The sequence below is a fragment of the Ipomoea triloba genome, chromosome 1, assembly GCF_003576645.1.
Source record: "Ipomoea triloba cultivar NCNSP0323 chromosome 1, ASM357664v1".
NCBI lineage: Eukaryota > Viridiplantae > Streptophyta > Magnoliopsida > Solanales > Convolvulaceae > Ipomoea > Ipomoea triloba.
Genome location: NC_044916.1, coordinates 8,197,723 through 8,214,962, shown reverse-complemented (window position 1 = coordinate 8,214,962; position 17,240 = coordinate 8,197,723). Strand labels below are relative to the sequence as shown.

Here is a 17,240-nt window from a genome sequence, read left to right as displayed (position 1 = left end):
CGAAAGTTAGTATGACCGTTTTAATAAAAATTGAGGTCCCGTGCAATATCCAAATTTGGGTATTTTTTTTAAAATTATTTCTATATATAAATAATAGGTGTTCAAAAAGTTATATCAAAATATAAATATTGTTTAAAAAATACATCTAAAATTTCCTTTAAAAAAGGGACATGCGCCGTTCACATTTAGACACAAAATCATCTACCAAACTTTTTATATCAACTTCAATTCTTTCAAAAGCTCATTTTCACAGGAGATTAAAGCTAATTCATTGAGTCTCTTGTAACATACTTGATCGTAATTAGTAAGATTTCAACTTTGAAAAACTCATTTCTATAGAGGCAACAGTAATTGGGATAGTCAATAATATTCGATATGCCATAATAGCATTTGGAATACAACCTATCTGTTTCAATGAATTCAATATAGTCACTGCCCCTATATTTTCTTTCGATAAAATCTCTCTAAACAATTTTAGCTTAAAATACAATTTATTTTCATCAATATCACCACATTGTTCATCTCTCTTAAGAGGTGTTTCTAAACGAATGCAACAAGACTTCAAATTCATATCAACCATCGATTGTAACTTGTCATAACTAAACAAGAAATCAAAAGTTCCTTCATATATTTCACTCAAACAAGAAATCAAAAGTTCCTTCATATATTTCACTCAAACCTCTGAGTTAATGAAATAATAGCTTGATCTACAATGTATAAAAAATAATGAATCCTAAAAGATTCTTCTGGTGATAATGAAGTGTCACCAACACTCTGCCTGAAATTCTATATACTATATATACATATAATTTTATTTTTTTTTAATATGGGGCCCCCAAAAACTGGGACCTTGTGCGGTCGCTCATGTTAGACATTCTCATAAAGTCGGTGCATTAATTTTAAAATCTTAAAACTTTTAATTGAGTTTGATCGATCCATTGGTTGATGGTTTGGAATTTAAGATTATAATAAAAAATATTTAGTTTGGTAATCTCAAAATCCATACGTTTGGGCAAATTATTCTGTGAACTCAAGTGAATTCGGATTCAAAATACATAATTTACATACTAATGAATGTTCATCACTTTGTTTATCATTTAAATTGTGATCTTTTAGTATGTAAATTATGATGGATTTACCTTGCAAAGTGGATCTGAATTCATGGTATAATTTATTGATATATTTGATAGTCTCAATGAGTTTGGCATAGGGCAAATGGTCTACCTTATCAAGTGAATTATTAACATAAAATTTATTTTTAAAGTATTGAAAGAATTTTTTTTTTTTTTAGTAGTATACCTAAAAAAAAAAAAAAAGAATGGAAGATTGATGATTAGAAAAATTGAGTGGAAATCCCTAGCCTGTTGATGAATCGCCTACCTCCCAATTCCCATCCAAGGGAAGGCTGGTGAGGTCGTCCAGGTGTCCAACAGTAGTGCACTTGGCGGTCAACGAGTCAAAAGCACCCTCGCTTTTGTAGTTTGGTGCCGCTGTCTGGAAACTTAAGTTTGCGTTTGCTGGGCATGGAGAAGCAGAACTCTTCTATTCCTCAATTTCTTTCCACCAATAATCTCTTCCAAATGCCAATTATCTTTCTTCTCAGTTCTCACACAACACTCCAAACACATGCCGGCAAAAATTAAAATTTTATAAAATACCAGTTGAACCAAAAGAAATTGGGTTGAGGTTTGATCGGTTGGAGAAAAGGAAGAAGCAAATTCAAGTAGTAGGCTTAATCAATCAATCAAGCAGATGCGCATTGTTGAAGCTTAAAAATATTTATCTCCTCTCTCACTTTCTTTCTTGAAAGGTATAATCTCTATCTCCCTCCCTCTCTCTCGCTCGCTCAAGATATACATATATGTGTATTCGAATAAGAAATCATATGTATACGGAGATACCCTTTTTCTTAATCGCTTTGCCGAATAATATTTATAGTAATTGGGATTATGCTCTTGGCATTCAAACTTCTCAACACAGAGGAGAAGTAAATGCATGAACTGGGTAACTTGTTGCTCAATTGCAATTGTTTGAATAGTTTCAGTCTGTTATTTTGTATAAAATGGCCAAAGGCATTACTGTGTGGTCTAGGGTATAATGCTTTTCTTTATCCCTCTTTTGCCTGCTTCTCTTCAATAAATCTATTGAAACTGTAAACATTACCCTTTTAACATGGAATTTCCTTCAACAACTGAACAATATGCATCACATTGGGAAGTTCTATCTGCTGCTACAATTTGGCATGGAAGCTTTGCAAACTCATTTGGTGCAGGCAGTGAGCACTTAATCTGATATACCAACTTCACAATCATAGCAACTTTTGTTACCTAATTGCTACAAAGTACAGGGTTCTGTTTAGAGGTCTAGTCTGAATAAAATGGGAAGCTTGAGTGATGTGTGTCAATAAATTTGCTTTCAGATAATATCTTATATGAACATAGCAGTTTTGTTAGTTTTTCTGAAACCATCTTTTTTATTGTAATGCATTCTGTTGTGAGGAATGTAGTTTGGGTGCAGACTTCTTAAGTGATTCTAAACACGATGTGTTATTATAAATTATCATGTCATACTATGGTGCCAAGTAAGGACGAACATGCATAGTTGTCGTTACAATTATAATTCTTGGCTGCTAGCTTTCTAAAATGTATTCAAACCATTAATTTCCAAAATGATAATAGTTTTAAAAATATAGATAAAAAGCAATCAGCAGGTATTCTTTCCTCAAATGCATTGAAATGTGTCATTTAACTGCTGCTGTGTGCTCAGTGAAATAGATTAGCAATTGGCTCTGAAGTTAATACAAATATGAAAACATTAGTTATTTGCTATATAGATTTATGAATATTATTTGTAAGATTTTCCTTCTGCTCACAACAAAACACCAAAACATATAAAACCACATTAATGTATAATCTGGTAAAGCACATACTGTGTGCATGCTTGCACTGGATCTTATTATTTAATGGAGACATAAACGCACTCGTAAACCATAGCCCAAGTGTTTGTCAGTTCATACCTGTTTCTAAGTGTGGCGAAATTCATCGAGTTTGTATACTCCTTTGGTTTCCATTTGGTATGTGCTGAAAAATCATTGCACGTCCAATTAATTGATCCCCTTATGACCATTCTATGTGCATTGTATAATTCTATTGTTTGCTAGTAAATGTCAAGGTTGGGCAGATATAGTTTTACTAGGCACTATGAATGGGAACAAACAATAATCTTTTTTCATCAACTCTCACGCTAATGACGCTATAGACTGAATTTCTTTTTTGCTTAGGTGGTAACTCAATAATGTGAATTAGTTTTTTTACAGGCATGAAGTGTTCTGACATTTGGAGACCATTTTGCAGTACCTAGACAGAGTGAAGCATTTGTTTAGTGCTGTTGCAAATTTCTGTAATACTGATTTGTCTAAGCAACCCCAAGGTCTACAAAATCCTGAACCTCTTGCAAGGGAGACAGTAAGTATGTCATGCAAATTTGTAGCTTATCTTCTTATCATGTTTTGTTTTGGAAAGCAGTAAATAACATAATCCTGTTTGATTGCCGTAACCTTTTTATTCTATTATGAGTTGGCTTTCCTTTGTTTATCGGCATCTTTTCATCTTTCTTCTTTTCTTCCTCTTTTTTATTTTTATTTATTTACGGAGTATTATTTTTTTATGGGGGTGAGTTGGTGGAGTTGTCAACTTCACTAGAGAGTAGTATGCTGTTAATGCTCTCTATCAAAAGCAACACATTTGTCTTGTATGATAAACTGCCTTGAGCTTTGCACATTATAACTTCCCTGTACTCCCTTAGATTTGTTTCTCTACCATGTCATTGACTGGTTCAATCTATCCGCTATCCTGCCCACTGATTCTGTCTTTTCTCTTCCTGTCGCACTTCCTTGAGCTAAATGTATAACATGTTACACCATCAATTTTTATTATATTGCATACACTACTTTAATTTCTATTCAGCAATAAAGGATGCATCAAACCGAATTGGAACTTAATGCTGCTAATTTTCTTGAAGTTATTAAATGACCTTGAAAAGTTGTCTCCCATAACTTCACACTAAAAATCCTTGTAATGTTATCGTTCAGACTTTAGTCAAACTGGCTGCCTAGTGTTTGGAATAGGACAGTGAATATCTTCTATATAAAAGATAAGTCAAACCCACCTAAGATCTTCTAATTGAGATCTGAATATGTGCTAAGGTACACAAAAGTGTTTTTTTTAATCAACACAAAGCCCAAAACGGGTTTTATGAGATAATAAAGGTTTGTTGAGTGCCTCATGTTTGTCAGATTAAGAGAAATGTAGATGGAATACAGATTTTGAGTTTTTAAATCAATTCCTGTGGTTTATGAGGTTGCATGTCGTTGAGTATGCCATATGTTTTTTTGGTAGATTTTCAGAATAGGAGTGTCTGGCTTTTAAGTAGTCAGAGGGTTTTGCAGTTTATTTCTTTTTCTGGTAGCTTTTTTCTTGTGGATTGATTAAGCTTACGTAGACTGTTGGTTAATGGAGCTTATTTTCCAATAGGTAGAATCCATAACACTCTTCTTGGTGAAATTCCTAGAATGGCACTTAGACATTTCAAGGACTCATTCTTAAGTTAATTTCTGCACAATAATGCTCTTAGCCTGTTATTTTCTTGATCTTTTGATCTTTAATTTGGAGTCTTCAAAATGCTTGATCGAAGGACTAGTAGCAGAGATACTAACTGAAGAAAGGGCCTATAGTTATGACATTCTATCTTTTTTGTCTTCTGTTGCTTTTCATCAGTTGTCTGGAAAGCTCTGTAGGTTTGACAATAGATTGGACTTTTTAGACTTGTAGACACAAATCTGATGACCTAGGTTTTTGCCATGAAAAGGACTTTCCATTAGCTAGAGCATCTGTTATTAGATATATTTATTCTTAGTATTTGTGCAGTTTGTAACTTCGTTTAGCTCTTGGTTACCATTTCACCTTTGGGATAAATTTATTTCCCACCTTAGGATGCTGTACCCAATCTAGAATCCTTGTTCATGACCAATTTAGGTTGGAAGAAACATACCTAGCATCTGTTTGGCCTGATCTACCTGCTCTAATGATCTCAAGTGATGCACTGCCAATAATTCTAGTAGTGCTTTTTGAGTTTTTCATTTTAATTGAATTTCTAATAAGATTACACTCTTTCTATTAAAATACATTTTGTGTAAGTGAAATATAATCATTAGTTAAGAAGATTAGCAGTGCTGTGATTGATTATGGGCTCATCTATCATTTATCAACAAGGTTTCTTTGGTTGCATCTTAGCTCGTGACTTACTCAATTACGTCACTCCATAGCGTTTGTCAACCAACGCTCCCCTCTGCTGCTCCACAGCCTCCACTTGCAAAGAGAAAAGCTTATTACCCAAAATTCCAGAAACCCATTGACTCACTGGTAGCATTTCTTTACTCTTTCAGTGTTTGTTTTTTCCTTTTAGTAGTCCATTTGATGTAAGAATTTTATTTATTCATGTCTCCGGGTATCTACTTTGAACCTGATCAAATTGAAAGTTGATAATTCCACTTTATAAACAAGGAACATATGATCAGAACAATTGAACAACCCCATCAAAGTTGAAAAGTTCAGAGTAACTGCTCAGAATAAACTACATTGACAAAAAAAAACCACAATTTGAACATCAGTGGAGGTCCATTTCATAATGACCACTTAATAATCAATCCCCACATACACTCCAACACTTGGGCATCAAATTTGTTGAATTTTGAGTGAAAACTTTTGACAATTTTAGTGCAAGGCCTACCTGTGATTACTACGTTTCTGTTTTCTATAGGATGAGATTAACTTAGTCTCCTCATCTTGTCAGATCAACTATGGACAATGTATCTTCCAGAAAATTTGTACCAACAGAAGATCAGATCTTTCTTCTATACTTGATCATGGGTATCTACTTTGGACCTGATCTCAAGGATGAAAGGCCTAAGAAGTCTGCTCTGCGAAGGATTGCTGAAGGCCTTCAGCTTTATTCTTCCGATCAACTTGCTGGCACGTGCTTCAGGACTGCTGAATTGGAGAGACTCTATTACTATGTACTTAGAAAGGCAGACCAATCTGTTATTCTGCCACTACCTTTATTTTACCAGTTCTTCAATGGACTTCTCCCTACTCCAGTGCCAGGCTCTGTTGCAACTTATCGCCAACTGAATGATCTTTTTCCACCTCACTTGCATCCCCTACGTCTACGTGATGGGCATAATGTTATTGAAAACATCGCATTCATCAATGACCCTGATGTGAACTACGTTAGTGCTGGGTACTTGGAAAAGTTCAAAAAGCTTACCGGTCTACAACATTTGCTCTTGGATGGATACCGTGAGGGGTCGCTTCCATTTCCTGCTGGTGAGACACATGATCATAATGGATTGACTAGAGGTGAAAGTAACGTGCAACTTGATAGAACTTTGGTTGGTCCCTTAAACAGTGCTAATCCTTTAGCATGCACTTTTCCCGCTCCATCACCATCAAACACCAATTCTGAGAACTTGGACCGTGCTATGCTTGTCCTTCCAACTCCCCCTTCTAATGAAGAGTGGAGAGACATTGTTGCTTCCACCATAGGGGGGTACTCGATAACTGGAAGTGCAGCAAATGGGCAAATAGGACCGGTTTTAGGACTCGTAGATATTGGAGAATCTGAGGACTCTTACTTATTCCGTGTTTCACTTCCCGGAGTAAAAAGAGATGAAAGTAAGCACTGAAACCTTGTCAATTACTTGGTATTGCATGCATGATAGGTTCAGTTCCTTGATTCATTCATAAAGTTAAAAGCGGCATATATAATTGTTTATGTTATACATCTCGTCTATACTCTTAATTTTCTCAAGAAGGACAGTTACCTTTTAAATATATTGTTTTCTCGCTTATATTTAACTAAAATTGCAGGTGAATTTAGCTGTGAAGTTGAGGACGATGGCACCGTGATAATAAACGGAGTGACAACCAAAGGTGAAAAAATTGTTAAAAAGCACTCTCAAGTATTTGAGATGCAATCTCAAAAACTTTGTCCATCGGGCCATTTCTCGATATCTTTCAAGCTTCCAGGTCCCGTAAATCCTCAACAGTTTACTGGTAATTTTGGTACGGATGCAATTCTTGAAGGAATTGTTATGAAAGCGGAGCAAAACTGAGAGCTAGTACGAGGTAAGGTAAGGTAATTGATGTAAATTAAAGTTGGAATCTAGTATGGTAGTTTATCTTGAGTAGCATGGCATCATCTCTTGGTGGATGTATCCTCATCAAATCTTGTATTAGTGTTATACTCGTCAGTGTAGCCCTTGGAAGATTATGTTATTATAAATTTGTAGTGATAATGAAATTTTTTTATTGCATATAAATGGCCTTTGATTAAAAATTATTTATTGGAATTGTTTTGTTCCATTTTGTAATGTGAGTTAGCTAATTAAGTTAATCTAAAGAGTTAATTCCATTTTTTTGTCCTAGATTTATAGGTGACAATCCACTTTTAACTTTTTTTATTAGAACATCATCATTTGGTCATAGTATTATTGTGACATGATCATTTTTAGTCATTCATCAATAAAATCGTTAAAATATCGTTAAATACAAAGACATTTAAATCTTTTTTATACAAAGTATGTTGAATCGCTATATTTTTTATGTTTATTTTTTTCAAAACATCAATAATTGAAGACCAAAATGTTCTTGTATTTAACTATATTTAAACTGTTTTATTGATAAAGGACAAAAAATGGCCACGTCACAATAATACTAGGACCAAAAGCGGATATTCTAATATAAAAGCATGTTCTAATAAAAAAGAACTAAAAGTAAACTGTCACCTATTAATCTAGTACCAAAAATGAAATTAACTCTTCATCTAAATAATGAAAGTTATTGCATGTATGACTTGTATTGAACCTTTTTTTTTATACTTTTGCTAAATGTGGCAATTTTTAAGATAAAAGGTGTAAATTGATTTTTTTAATTTATTTTTTAATTATTCTCATTCCTTTCACAGGTATTTATACACAGACACAAAATAATAATATCTATTATATACTAATAAGAGTCAAAAAAAAAAAAAATAGGCCTATGATGGGAAAAAAATTACGGTCAAATTATTATAGATTGACCCATACGAAAATTTACCCATGCCGAAATTTTAGATTTCCGAAATCCATGAACGATAGTCATGGATCACGGTAATGATAGGCCTTTGACTGTTTAAATCTCATGACTATTGTTTTAGTGCAAAAATTTTAGATTTTGGAACGATAGTCATGGATTTACCCATGACTATTTAAATCGATCTTAGGCCTTTCATTTTAGATCGATCTTAGGGTTTAAATCCATGACTATTGTTTTAGTGTCAAAATTCACCACGTCGGTCACTCATTCGTTTTAAGACGTTCCGAAATCTTAAGTGTATTTTCGTCCTTTTCAATTTAAGATTCCAATTTGAGCATAAATAATGAGATTTAAATCCTAAGATCGATCCCAATTCGTAGTTCATCTTCTCATCCTACCTTAATTTGAGGAGGAGAACTGTGAATTGTGATTGATCTTAGAGCTTAAATTTCTTTTTTTCGTGCTCAAATTAGGATCTTAATTTAAAAAGGACGAAAATACCCTTAATAATTTCATATTTTGACACATCTTAAACGGAGGGGTGACCGGTGTGCTGAATTTTGGCACTAAAACAATAGTTGTGGATGAAAATTGGTAATAAAACAATAGTTGTGGATGAAAATTGGTAATAAAACAATAGTCGTTGATGAAAATTGGTAGGAATTAAACATGTGGATCAAAACTGTCATTTTACTAATACTCGTGGGATCAAAATTAGTATTTGCTCTAAATTAAATGGATGGTTCAGTGTACTTTAAATGTTGATACACTGCAATGTTATTAGACAAAATTGTCCCTACTACATTGTTATTATACAAAACTACCCTTACACCGTTAGTTTTTAACTCCATCATTATTATCATACACCTATATCTATCATATCATTTTTCTATTCCTTAATTATCATTTTAGTAAAATCATTATATAATTAATTTAGTGGTTGATTATATTTTAATTAAATTTCTATGCATGGTAAATCATATATGTGTGTATAAAATACCTATACTATATTTGTATATATAATTAGAAATAAAAATTTTAATTATTTATATTTATTAATGTTTTAATATTGGACATGAACTTTCGCGCATCGCGCGTACAAATACTAGTGTATATATATATATATATATATATATATATATATATATATATATATATATATATATATATATTAGTGTTTGGCCCGCGGGCCGCGCAGATTGCGGGTCAATTTCGGCCTGCCTTGTTAGGCCCGCGTTTTCATGACCCTAACTTGCGGGTCAATTTCGCGGGCCTAACTTTTCATGACCCTAACCCGCCCCACCGCGGGGCGGGTGCGGGCCGGCTCGCGGGCTTCGGCCCATTTTGACAGTACTACTTTATATAATCTTATTCCTTAAACTAGGGATTTCTTTATCCACAATAATTTATTCAACAATAATGGTTGAACTATAGCCCGAGCAAAACGCCTAAGGGAAAATAAATAGTTTCCTACATTATAATCTCAATTCTCATTGTATGACGTTGTCACATCAATATTCGAACTACCTGCAGAGTTATTGTTGTTACTATCAAGTAAATAAGTTATGAAAATAGAATAAGAGGTACTACTCATGAACTTATACAAATATAATAAATATTAATATTTTATTCAATACTTTCACATGAGATATGTAGGGGAACAAACTACCACTGCAAAATATCAACATGCGTATGCAGTATGCAAGATCAAGAGTTCATGGTACAACTAAGATCTAGTCATATACACAACAAGAGAAATTCATTGCTTCCTACATCATAATCTCATTGCATGACATTGTCATATTTGCTACCAACAGTAACCCAATTGCAAATAGCACTACCAACAAAAACGAAGAGGACAAATAGTGAAGATGAAGACAATGACAATGTTACTCAAAAGAGAATTAAGAATACTTAGAAAAATTCAAACCAAAAGTAATATTTATTTAGACTATCGTTTTTAGACCAAGTATTTAGACTATCGATTTTACAAAGTTTAATATATTTCAATTTTGGCCTTACGCATGGAAATCAATGCAATGTGCAATTGATTATTAACACTTATAATAATGATTGGTAATGGTGTAACTCAACATGATGGTAATTCGATATGCACGAGATACAGTGTACAACATTTTACACATAATATACAAACATCTTAGCACAAAAAGATGGCTACAATTTCAACTTGCATTCACACTACCCATCAAGTTTTTAGATTTAGTATGTATTACGGAGTAATTATTATATGAAAAGAAATGTCAACGAAAGAGTGATACAACTCTCCATAAAGTATTCATATGCGTATTCAATGATTACGTGTCACATTTCATGTTAAACTTGTGACATACTCAATTACATTATGTTACTTCAATATTTATCAACCAACATTATATTTTCCTTTCTCACTTAGCGTTTAAAGCTATATGAGTAAAATATAATATGTATTGGTTATCAATTTTTTCTTGGGCATTCGTTCTCACCTGAGCGCGCCTATATGTGTGTGTGTGTGTGTGTGTGTTTTATGGATCAGGTGCAAATAGGGTCTCCCGTGCAAAAATGCGAATGAATTGATTAATGATTCTTTAAAAATAAATTCTATACAAAACGGTGCACTCGAAGGAACAAAAATATGCATTTGAAGACAAAAAAAAAAAAAAAAGTGCATTCGAAGGCCATAATTATGCACTTGAGAGCACAAAGATGCGAAATTGAAGTAATTATGCTATAAAAAAATGGATTTATTCAATTTAAGTGTTATTGAAGCAATTACCCATACAAATCATTTGTAAATTACACAAATTTCATTAGAAATTTAGTTATACATTATTGCAAAGAAAGACAAAAAAAAACATAATAAACACTGCCCATAAACATGCACTTGAAGGCACAAAAATATACACTCAAAGGTTAAAATTCTGCACTTGAAGGCACAAAGATGCGAAATCAATGCAATTATGCTACAAAAATAAAAAAGAGTTATTCAATTTAAGTGTTATTGAAGCAATCACCCAAACAAATCATTCGTAAATTACACAAATTTCATTAGGAATTTAGTTATACATTATTGCAAAGAAGACAAAAGGCATAATAAACACTAGCCATAATCATGCACTTGAAGGCACAACTATGTTTTGAGACAAATATTTATGCACTTGAAGAAGAGAAAATATGCACTCGAAGAAGAAAAATGTGCACTCTAACAAAGAAAAAAATTGCACTCGAAGACAAAGACCATTTGAACTAACTTCAAGTTATTTACCACAATGTTACCGTATTTTTTTTTAAAAATTATATTCATTGTAGACTATTTGTTTTTTTTGAATTTGAATTTGATCAACAAATGAGATCAAACCTTTTTTTTTTTTTACCTAAACAATGTTTCGCATTTGATCATATATATATATATATATATATATATATATATATATATATATATATATATATATATATATATATGAATTCTGGTGAGGGGATGCTCCCAGGTGAAAACATAATCAATCCGACCAATTTCATCAATTGTACAATATAATATTCGATATTATAATTTATATAATTGTATATCAATCCAAATATTCTTAAATATTATAACAACAATACCGTGCAACGCACGTGCAAAGATATTAGTTACTATATTAAAATAAATTAAATGTGTGAAGATATTAGTTATTATATTAAAAGAAATTAAATGTCAACAAAAGAGTGACACGACTCTCCATAAAGTATTCATATGCTTATTCCATATTTGTGTGTCACATTTCATGTTAAACCCGTGACATACTTAATTATGTCACGTTACTTCAATATTTATCAATCAACTCTCTTCTCTCACACTCAGCATTTAAGGCTCTATAAGTAAAATATAATATGTATTTATTATTATTGCCATATTTATTTTTCTATGATTTAATTACACTATATATTTTTAGATTATAAAATTACAAAACATAAAAATATTTTTATTACTTTCCCATATAAAAAATGTATAAATGTTTATTACTCCGTATATTTCAATTTTGGCCTTATGGGAAATAAATGCAATGTGCAATTGATTATTAACACTTGTAATAATGATACTTAATGGTTTAACGTAACATGAAGGTAATTCTCATATGCACAAGATACAATGTACAACATTTTACACATAATGTACAAACCTCTTAGCACAGAAAGATTGCTACAATTCCAACTTGCATTCACACTGCACATAAAGATTTTAGATTTAGTATATATTACGGAGTAATTACTATATTAAAAGAAATGTCAACAAAAGAGTCGCAAGACTCTCTATAAAGTATTCATATGCTTATTCAATGTTTGCGTGTTAAATTTCATGTTAAACTCGCGACATACCTAATTACGTTACGCTACTTCAATATTTATCAACCAACGTTCTCTACTCTGACTCAGCGTTTAGGGCTATTTGAGTAAAATATAATACGGAGTATGTATTTATTATTATTACCATATATATTTTTGTATGATTTAATTACACTATATATTTTAAATTATAAAATTACAAAACATAAAAATATTTTTATTATTTTTCCATATATAAATGTATAAATTTGGCCTTATGGGAAATCATCAATGCAATTTGGAATTGATTATTAACACTTGAATTAATTACACTTTTGGTCTTGTAACTATTGGTTTCGTGTTAATTTCAGTACACAACTTTAAAAACTAACAATTTAGTCCCGTAACTATGCAATTTTTAACACATTTAGTCCACCGGCCAAATCTCACCGGAAAAGCGTAAACTTTTTTTAAATTATTTATTCATGGGGGCATTTTGGTCTTTTCAGGCTCTACATCTTTGTTTCCTCCCTTCTTCGTTCTTCTCCGCCTTTCTTGCAACGACGACCGAGGATTAATAAGGGGATTAAGTTTGCTTTGCACACAGATTTCAACAAAAACAAACCCAGCTTGTCAAATTTCTTGAACTCATCTTTGCCTAACTGCAGAGGATTAATTTTTTATTTGAAAAAATAGATTTAAGTTTAAATAAGGGGATTAAGTTTGCTTCCTCCGTCGGCAACCACCGTCATTAAGTTTAAATAGATTTAAGTTTAAATAAGGGGATTACAACGACGGCGGTAACCGGACGGTATCTACTGCTGACATGAGAGGCCGAGGGAGTACTCCGGGCACCCCATCGGCCGAGGACAGTGCTGGATTTCATGGTGGCTTCAAGCAATCAGATGTTAACCATGGAGAAGAAGAACAGATGAAGAGCAAAAGACCAAAATGCCCCCATGAATAAATAATTTGAAAAGGTTTACACTTTTCCGGAGAGATTTGGTCGGTGATTTGGCCGGGTGGACTAAATGTGTTAAAAATTGCATAGTTATGGGACTAAATTGTTAGTTTTTAAAGTCGTGTATTGAAATTAACACGACCCCAATAATCACAGGACCAAAAGTGTAATTAATTATTAACACTTGTAATAATGATGGTTAATTGTGTAACTTAACATGATGGTAATTTCATATGTACAAGATACAATGTACAACATTTTGCACATAATGTACAAACCTCTTGGATGGCACAAAGAGATTGGCCGCAATTCCAACTTGCATTCACACTGCACATAATTTTTTTTAGATTTAGTATGTATTTCGAAGTAATTACTATATTAAATGAAATGTCAACAAAAGAGTAGAACGATTCTCCATAAAGGAGTTAATACCCAATATAGTCCACGACTATAGTGGTTTTACTTAATTTAGTCTTAAATGACATTTTTTGTTCAATTTAGTCTTAAATGACTTTTTGTGTTCAATTTAGTCATCGGCTTTGATGATTTTCGACAATTTACTCCTTTGTTAAAAATTCAGTTAGTTTAGTGTTAGAAATAGGATTCTAATGGTAATTTCTCATCTTTCATCCCATTTAGGATGATTCATTCTTCTTCCCTTATTAAGATCTACGCAGAAATGCAAATCTTCGTACCCAAATCAACTTCAACCCTAAATAAATAAATATTTGGGTACGAAGATTTACATTTATGCGTGGATCTTAATAAGGGGAAGAAGAATGAATCATCCCAAATGAAGGATGAGAAATTACCATTATGACCCTATTTCTAACCGTCCACTAACAGAATTTTGAGCTTATTATCGAAATGGTCCCTCGACTATTGTGAAATTACCAATTTGGTCCTCAACAATTTTTCGTGCCCAATTAAGTTCCTCGAATATGAAAATTTTAACCAATTTGGTCATCCGTTTATTTTGCCGTTAAACATCCGTTAAATAGGGACCAAATTAGTAATTTTGTTATAGTTAAGGGACCATATTGATAAATTTTCTATAGTCAAGGGACCAAATTGGTGATTAATTTTTCACTAAAATGGTTCCTTGACTATAGCAAAATTACCAATTTAGTCCCTTGATTATAACAAAATTATCAATTTGGTCCCGATTTTAACGGATGTTTAACGGCAAAATAAACAGAGGACCAAATTGGTTACAATTTTCAAAGTCGAGGGACTTAATTGGGCACGAAAAATTGTCGAGGACCAAATTGGTAATTTTGCAATAGTCGAGGGACCATTTCAGTAATAAACTCCAGAATTTTTAACAAAGGACTAAATTGTGTAAAACCATCATAGTCGATGACTAAATTGAGCACAAAAAGCCATTTATGACTAAATTGAGTAAAACGACTATAGTCGAGGACTATATTGGGTATTAACTCCCCCATAACGTATTCATAAGCTTATTTCATGTTATGCGTCACACTTCATGTTAAACTCGTGACATTCGTTACCCCAATATTTATCAACAAACACTCCCTTCGCTCTCTCTCCGACCACTTGCAAAGAGAAAAGTTTATTGCCCCCTGTCTCTCTGTCTCTTTGGCAACTTGCAAAGAGAAAAGTTTATTGCCCAAAAATTCATTGGTAGCATTTCTTTACTCCTTCAATCTTTTCTCTCTCTCTTTATTTTTTTAATTCCTCGCACGCATCAACTAACGACTTTGAGCTTATTACTAGTGTTTGCGTGTCACATGTCATGTTAAACTCGTGACTTACTCAATTACGTTGCGTTACTTCAATATTTATCAACCAACACTTTCCTCTCCGACACATCAATTAAGGCTATATGAGTAAAATATAATATGTATTTATTATTATTACCATATCTATTTTTCTATGATTTAATTACACTATATATTTTTAGCTTATAAAATTACAAAACATAAAAATATTTTTATTATTTTCTCATATATAAATGTTTATTATATTTCAATTATGGCCTTATGCTGTTATGCATGGGAAATCAATGAAATGTGCAATTGATTATTAACACTTGTAATAATGATGGATAATGGTGTAACTTAACATGATGGTAATTCTAAATGCACAAGATACAATATACAACATTTTACACATAATGTACAAACCTCTTAGCACAAAAAGATGGCCACAATTCCAACTTGCATTCACGCTGCACATAAAGTTTCTAGATTTAGTGTATATTACGGAGTAATTACTATATTATAAGAAATGTCAACGAAAGAGTGGCACGACTCTCTATAAAGTATTCATATGCTTATGGTGCATCAGGTCAAAACTTATGGTGCATCACTTCGAAACTTAAGGTGCATCACTTTGAAACTTAATGTGTGTCATTTCGAAATGTAAAGTGCATAACTTCAAAACTTTAAGTGCATAACTTCAAAACTTTAAGTGCATGACTTTATCCGATAAAATATGTACACCTGATTTAATACTCGTTGGAAATACATTAAGCATCCTCCTTCACAAATGCACAGAATCTACCATGCGAATGCACATAATCTAGATTGTGTGCAATTTATCCAACATGAATGTACAAAATCTACATTCAACCACCATGAAACCCCCACCCAAACACAATCCACGCCTAAGCATACATCGATGCACCAAGAACCATACACTAATGCACAGTGCAACACCTTACAATGCACAACACCACATCTTCTAATGCACAACAGTTCCCACCTCCCCATTACACCACTTCCCCTCCCACCATTACGACACAAACAGATGTACCCATCAAGACTAGTGCAACAATAACTGTAAAACAACGCACAACAACATACCTTACAATGCATAACACCACACCTGACACTACACAACACTCATACCCCCTACCCCTCCCACCGACGACCCAAATAGCAATAGCCAACAAAACTAATGCACCAAACACCCTACAAGGCTACAACAATGCACAACTCGACAAGTCACAATGTGCACCACTACACTAAGCAATGCATAGCACTAACACCAGACCTCTAAAATATGCACTCCAATACACAAAACGCAACTATTGTTTAACGACTAACAATGCACCACACTATGCGTCCTAAAGCAACTCCCTCATCCCCAATCATGACGATAGCAAACACTAACTCATACCCTACCATATATATAGTTTCTGTGCGGTTGTGCGATTAAATATGAACCATTGATCTTACTTAAATCAACATCCAAGACTAACAAAATTTAAAAATAAAAACGCGGTGGCAATTTGGTAATTTTTGCATCTAGGTCAAATTTAAAGTGAGTAATTTTCCTTCTTAAGGGCATGATTTTTGTGCTTAAGGTGTGTTGATTGTGTGCTTAATGTGAGTAGTTGTTGAAACTTAAGGTGTGTCAACTTGAAGCTTAAGTGCGTGATTTTTCTTCTTAAGATACGTAGTTTTCCTTCTTAAGGTGCATGGTTTGTGTGCTTAAGGTGCATCAGTGTTGAAACTTAAGGTGCGTCAACCTAAAGTTTTAGGTGCATGGTTTTCCTTCTTAAAGTGCGTTGTTTTCCTTCTTAAGATGCGTGATTTGTATGCTTAAGGTACGTCAATGTTGAAACTTAAGGTGCGCCATTTGAAAACTTTAGGTGTGTGGGTTGTGTTCTTAAAGTGTTTTGTTTGTGTGCTTAAGGTGTGTAGTTTGTGTACTGAAGCTGAACGATTTAAAAACTTTAGGTATGTAGTTTGTATTTTTAGCTTAAGGGGTGTGGTTTGTGTACTTAAGGTACGTAACCGCACAACCGCACAGGAAGCTATATATATATATATATATATATATATATATATATATATATATATATATATACATACATA

The 17,240-nt window shown here is 32.9% G+C and overlaps 1 protein-coding gene across 6 annotated transcripts; it reads left to right on the top strand.

The window, feature by feature from the left end:
• The first annotated feature begins 1,351 nt into the window (after positions 1-1,351).
• LOC116013999 (increased DNA methylation 2-like) lies at positions 1,352-7,378 on the top strand. 6 transcript variants are annotated; one of them, XM_031254230.1, is made up of 5 exons: positions 1,352-1,810; positions 3,317-3,464; positions 5,292-5,420; positions 5,851-6,731; positions 6,927-7,378. In XM_031254230.1, exons 4-5 carry the CDS (start codon positions 5,858-5,860, stop codon positions 7,169-7,171), a joined length of 1,119 nt encoding a protein of 372 aa, XP_031110090.1. In that variant the 5' UTR covers positions 1,352-1,810; positions 3,317-3,464; positions 5,292-5,420; positions 5,851-5,857; the 3' UTR covers positions 7,172-7,378. The 6 variants fall into 6 exon arrangements, with proteins under 6 accessions (XP_031110090.1, XP_031110016.1, XP_031109872.1 ...); XM_031254156.1 differs by having other exon boundaries at positions 5,271-5,420; XM_031254012.1 differs by having other exon boundaries at positions 3,317-3,468.
• Positions 7,379-17,240: the final 9,862 nt, after the last annotated feature.

Coding starts and splice junctions, on each gene's coding strand:
- LOC116013999 (XM_031254378.1), top strand. CDS start 5,858: ATGGACAATGTATCTTCCAGAAAATTTGTACCAACAGAAGATCAGATC. Junction 6,732..6,926: donor CGGAGTAAAAAGAGATGAAA/GTAAGCACTGAA, acceptor CTAAAATTGCAG/GTGAATTTAGCTGTGAAGTT.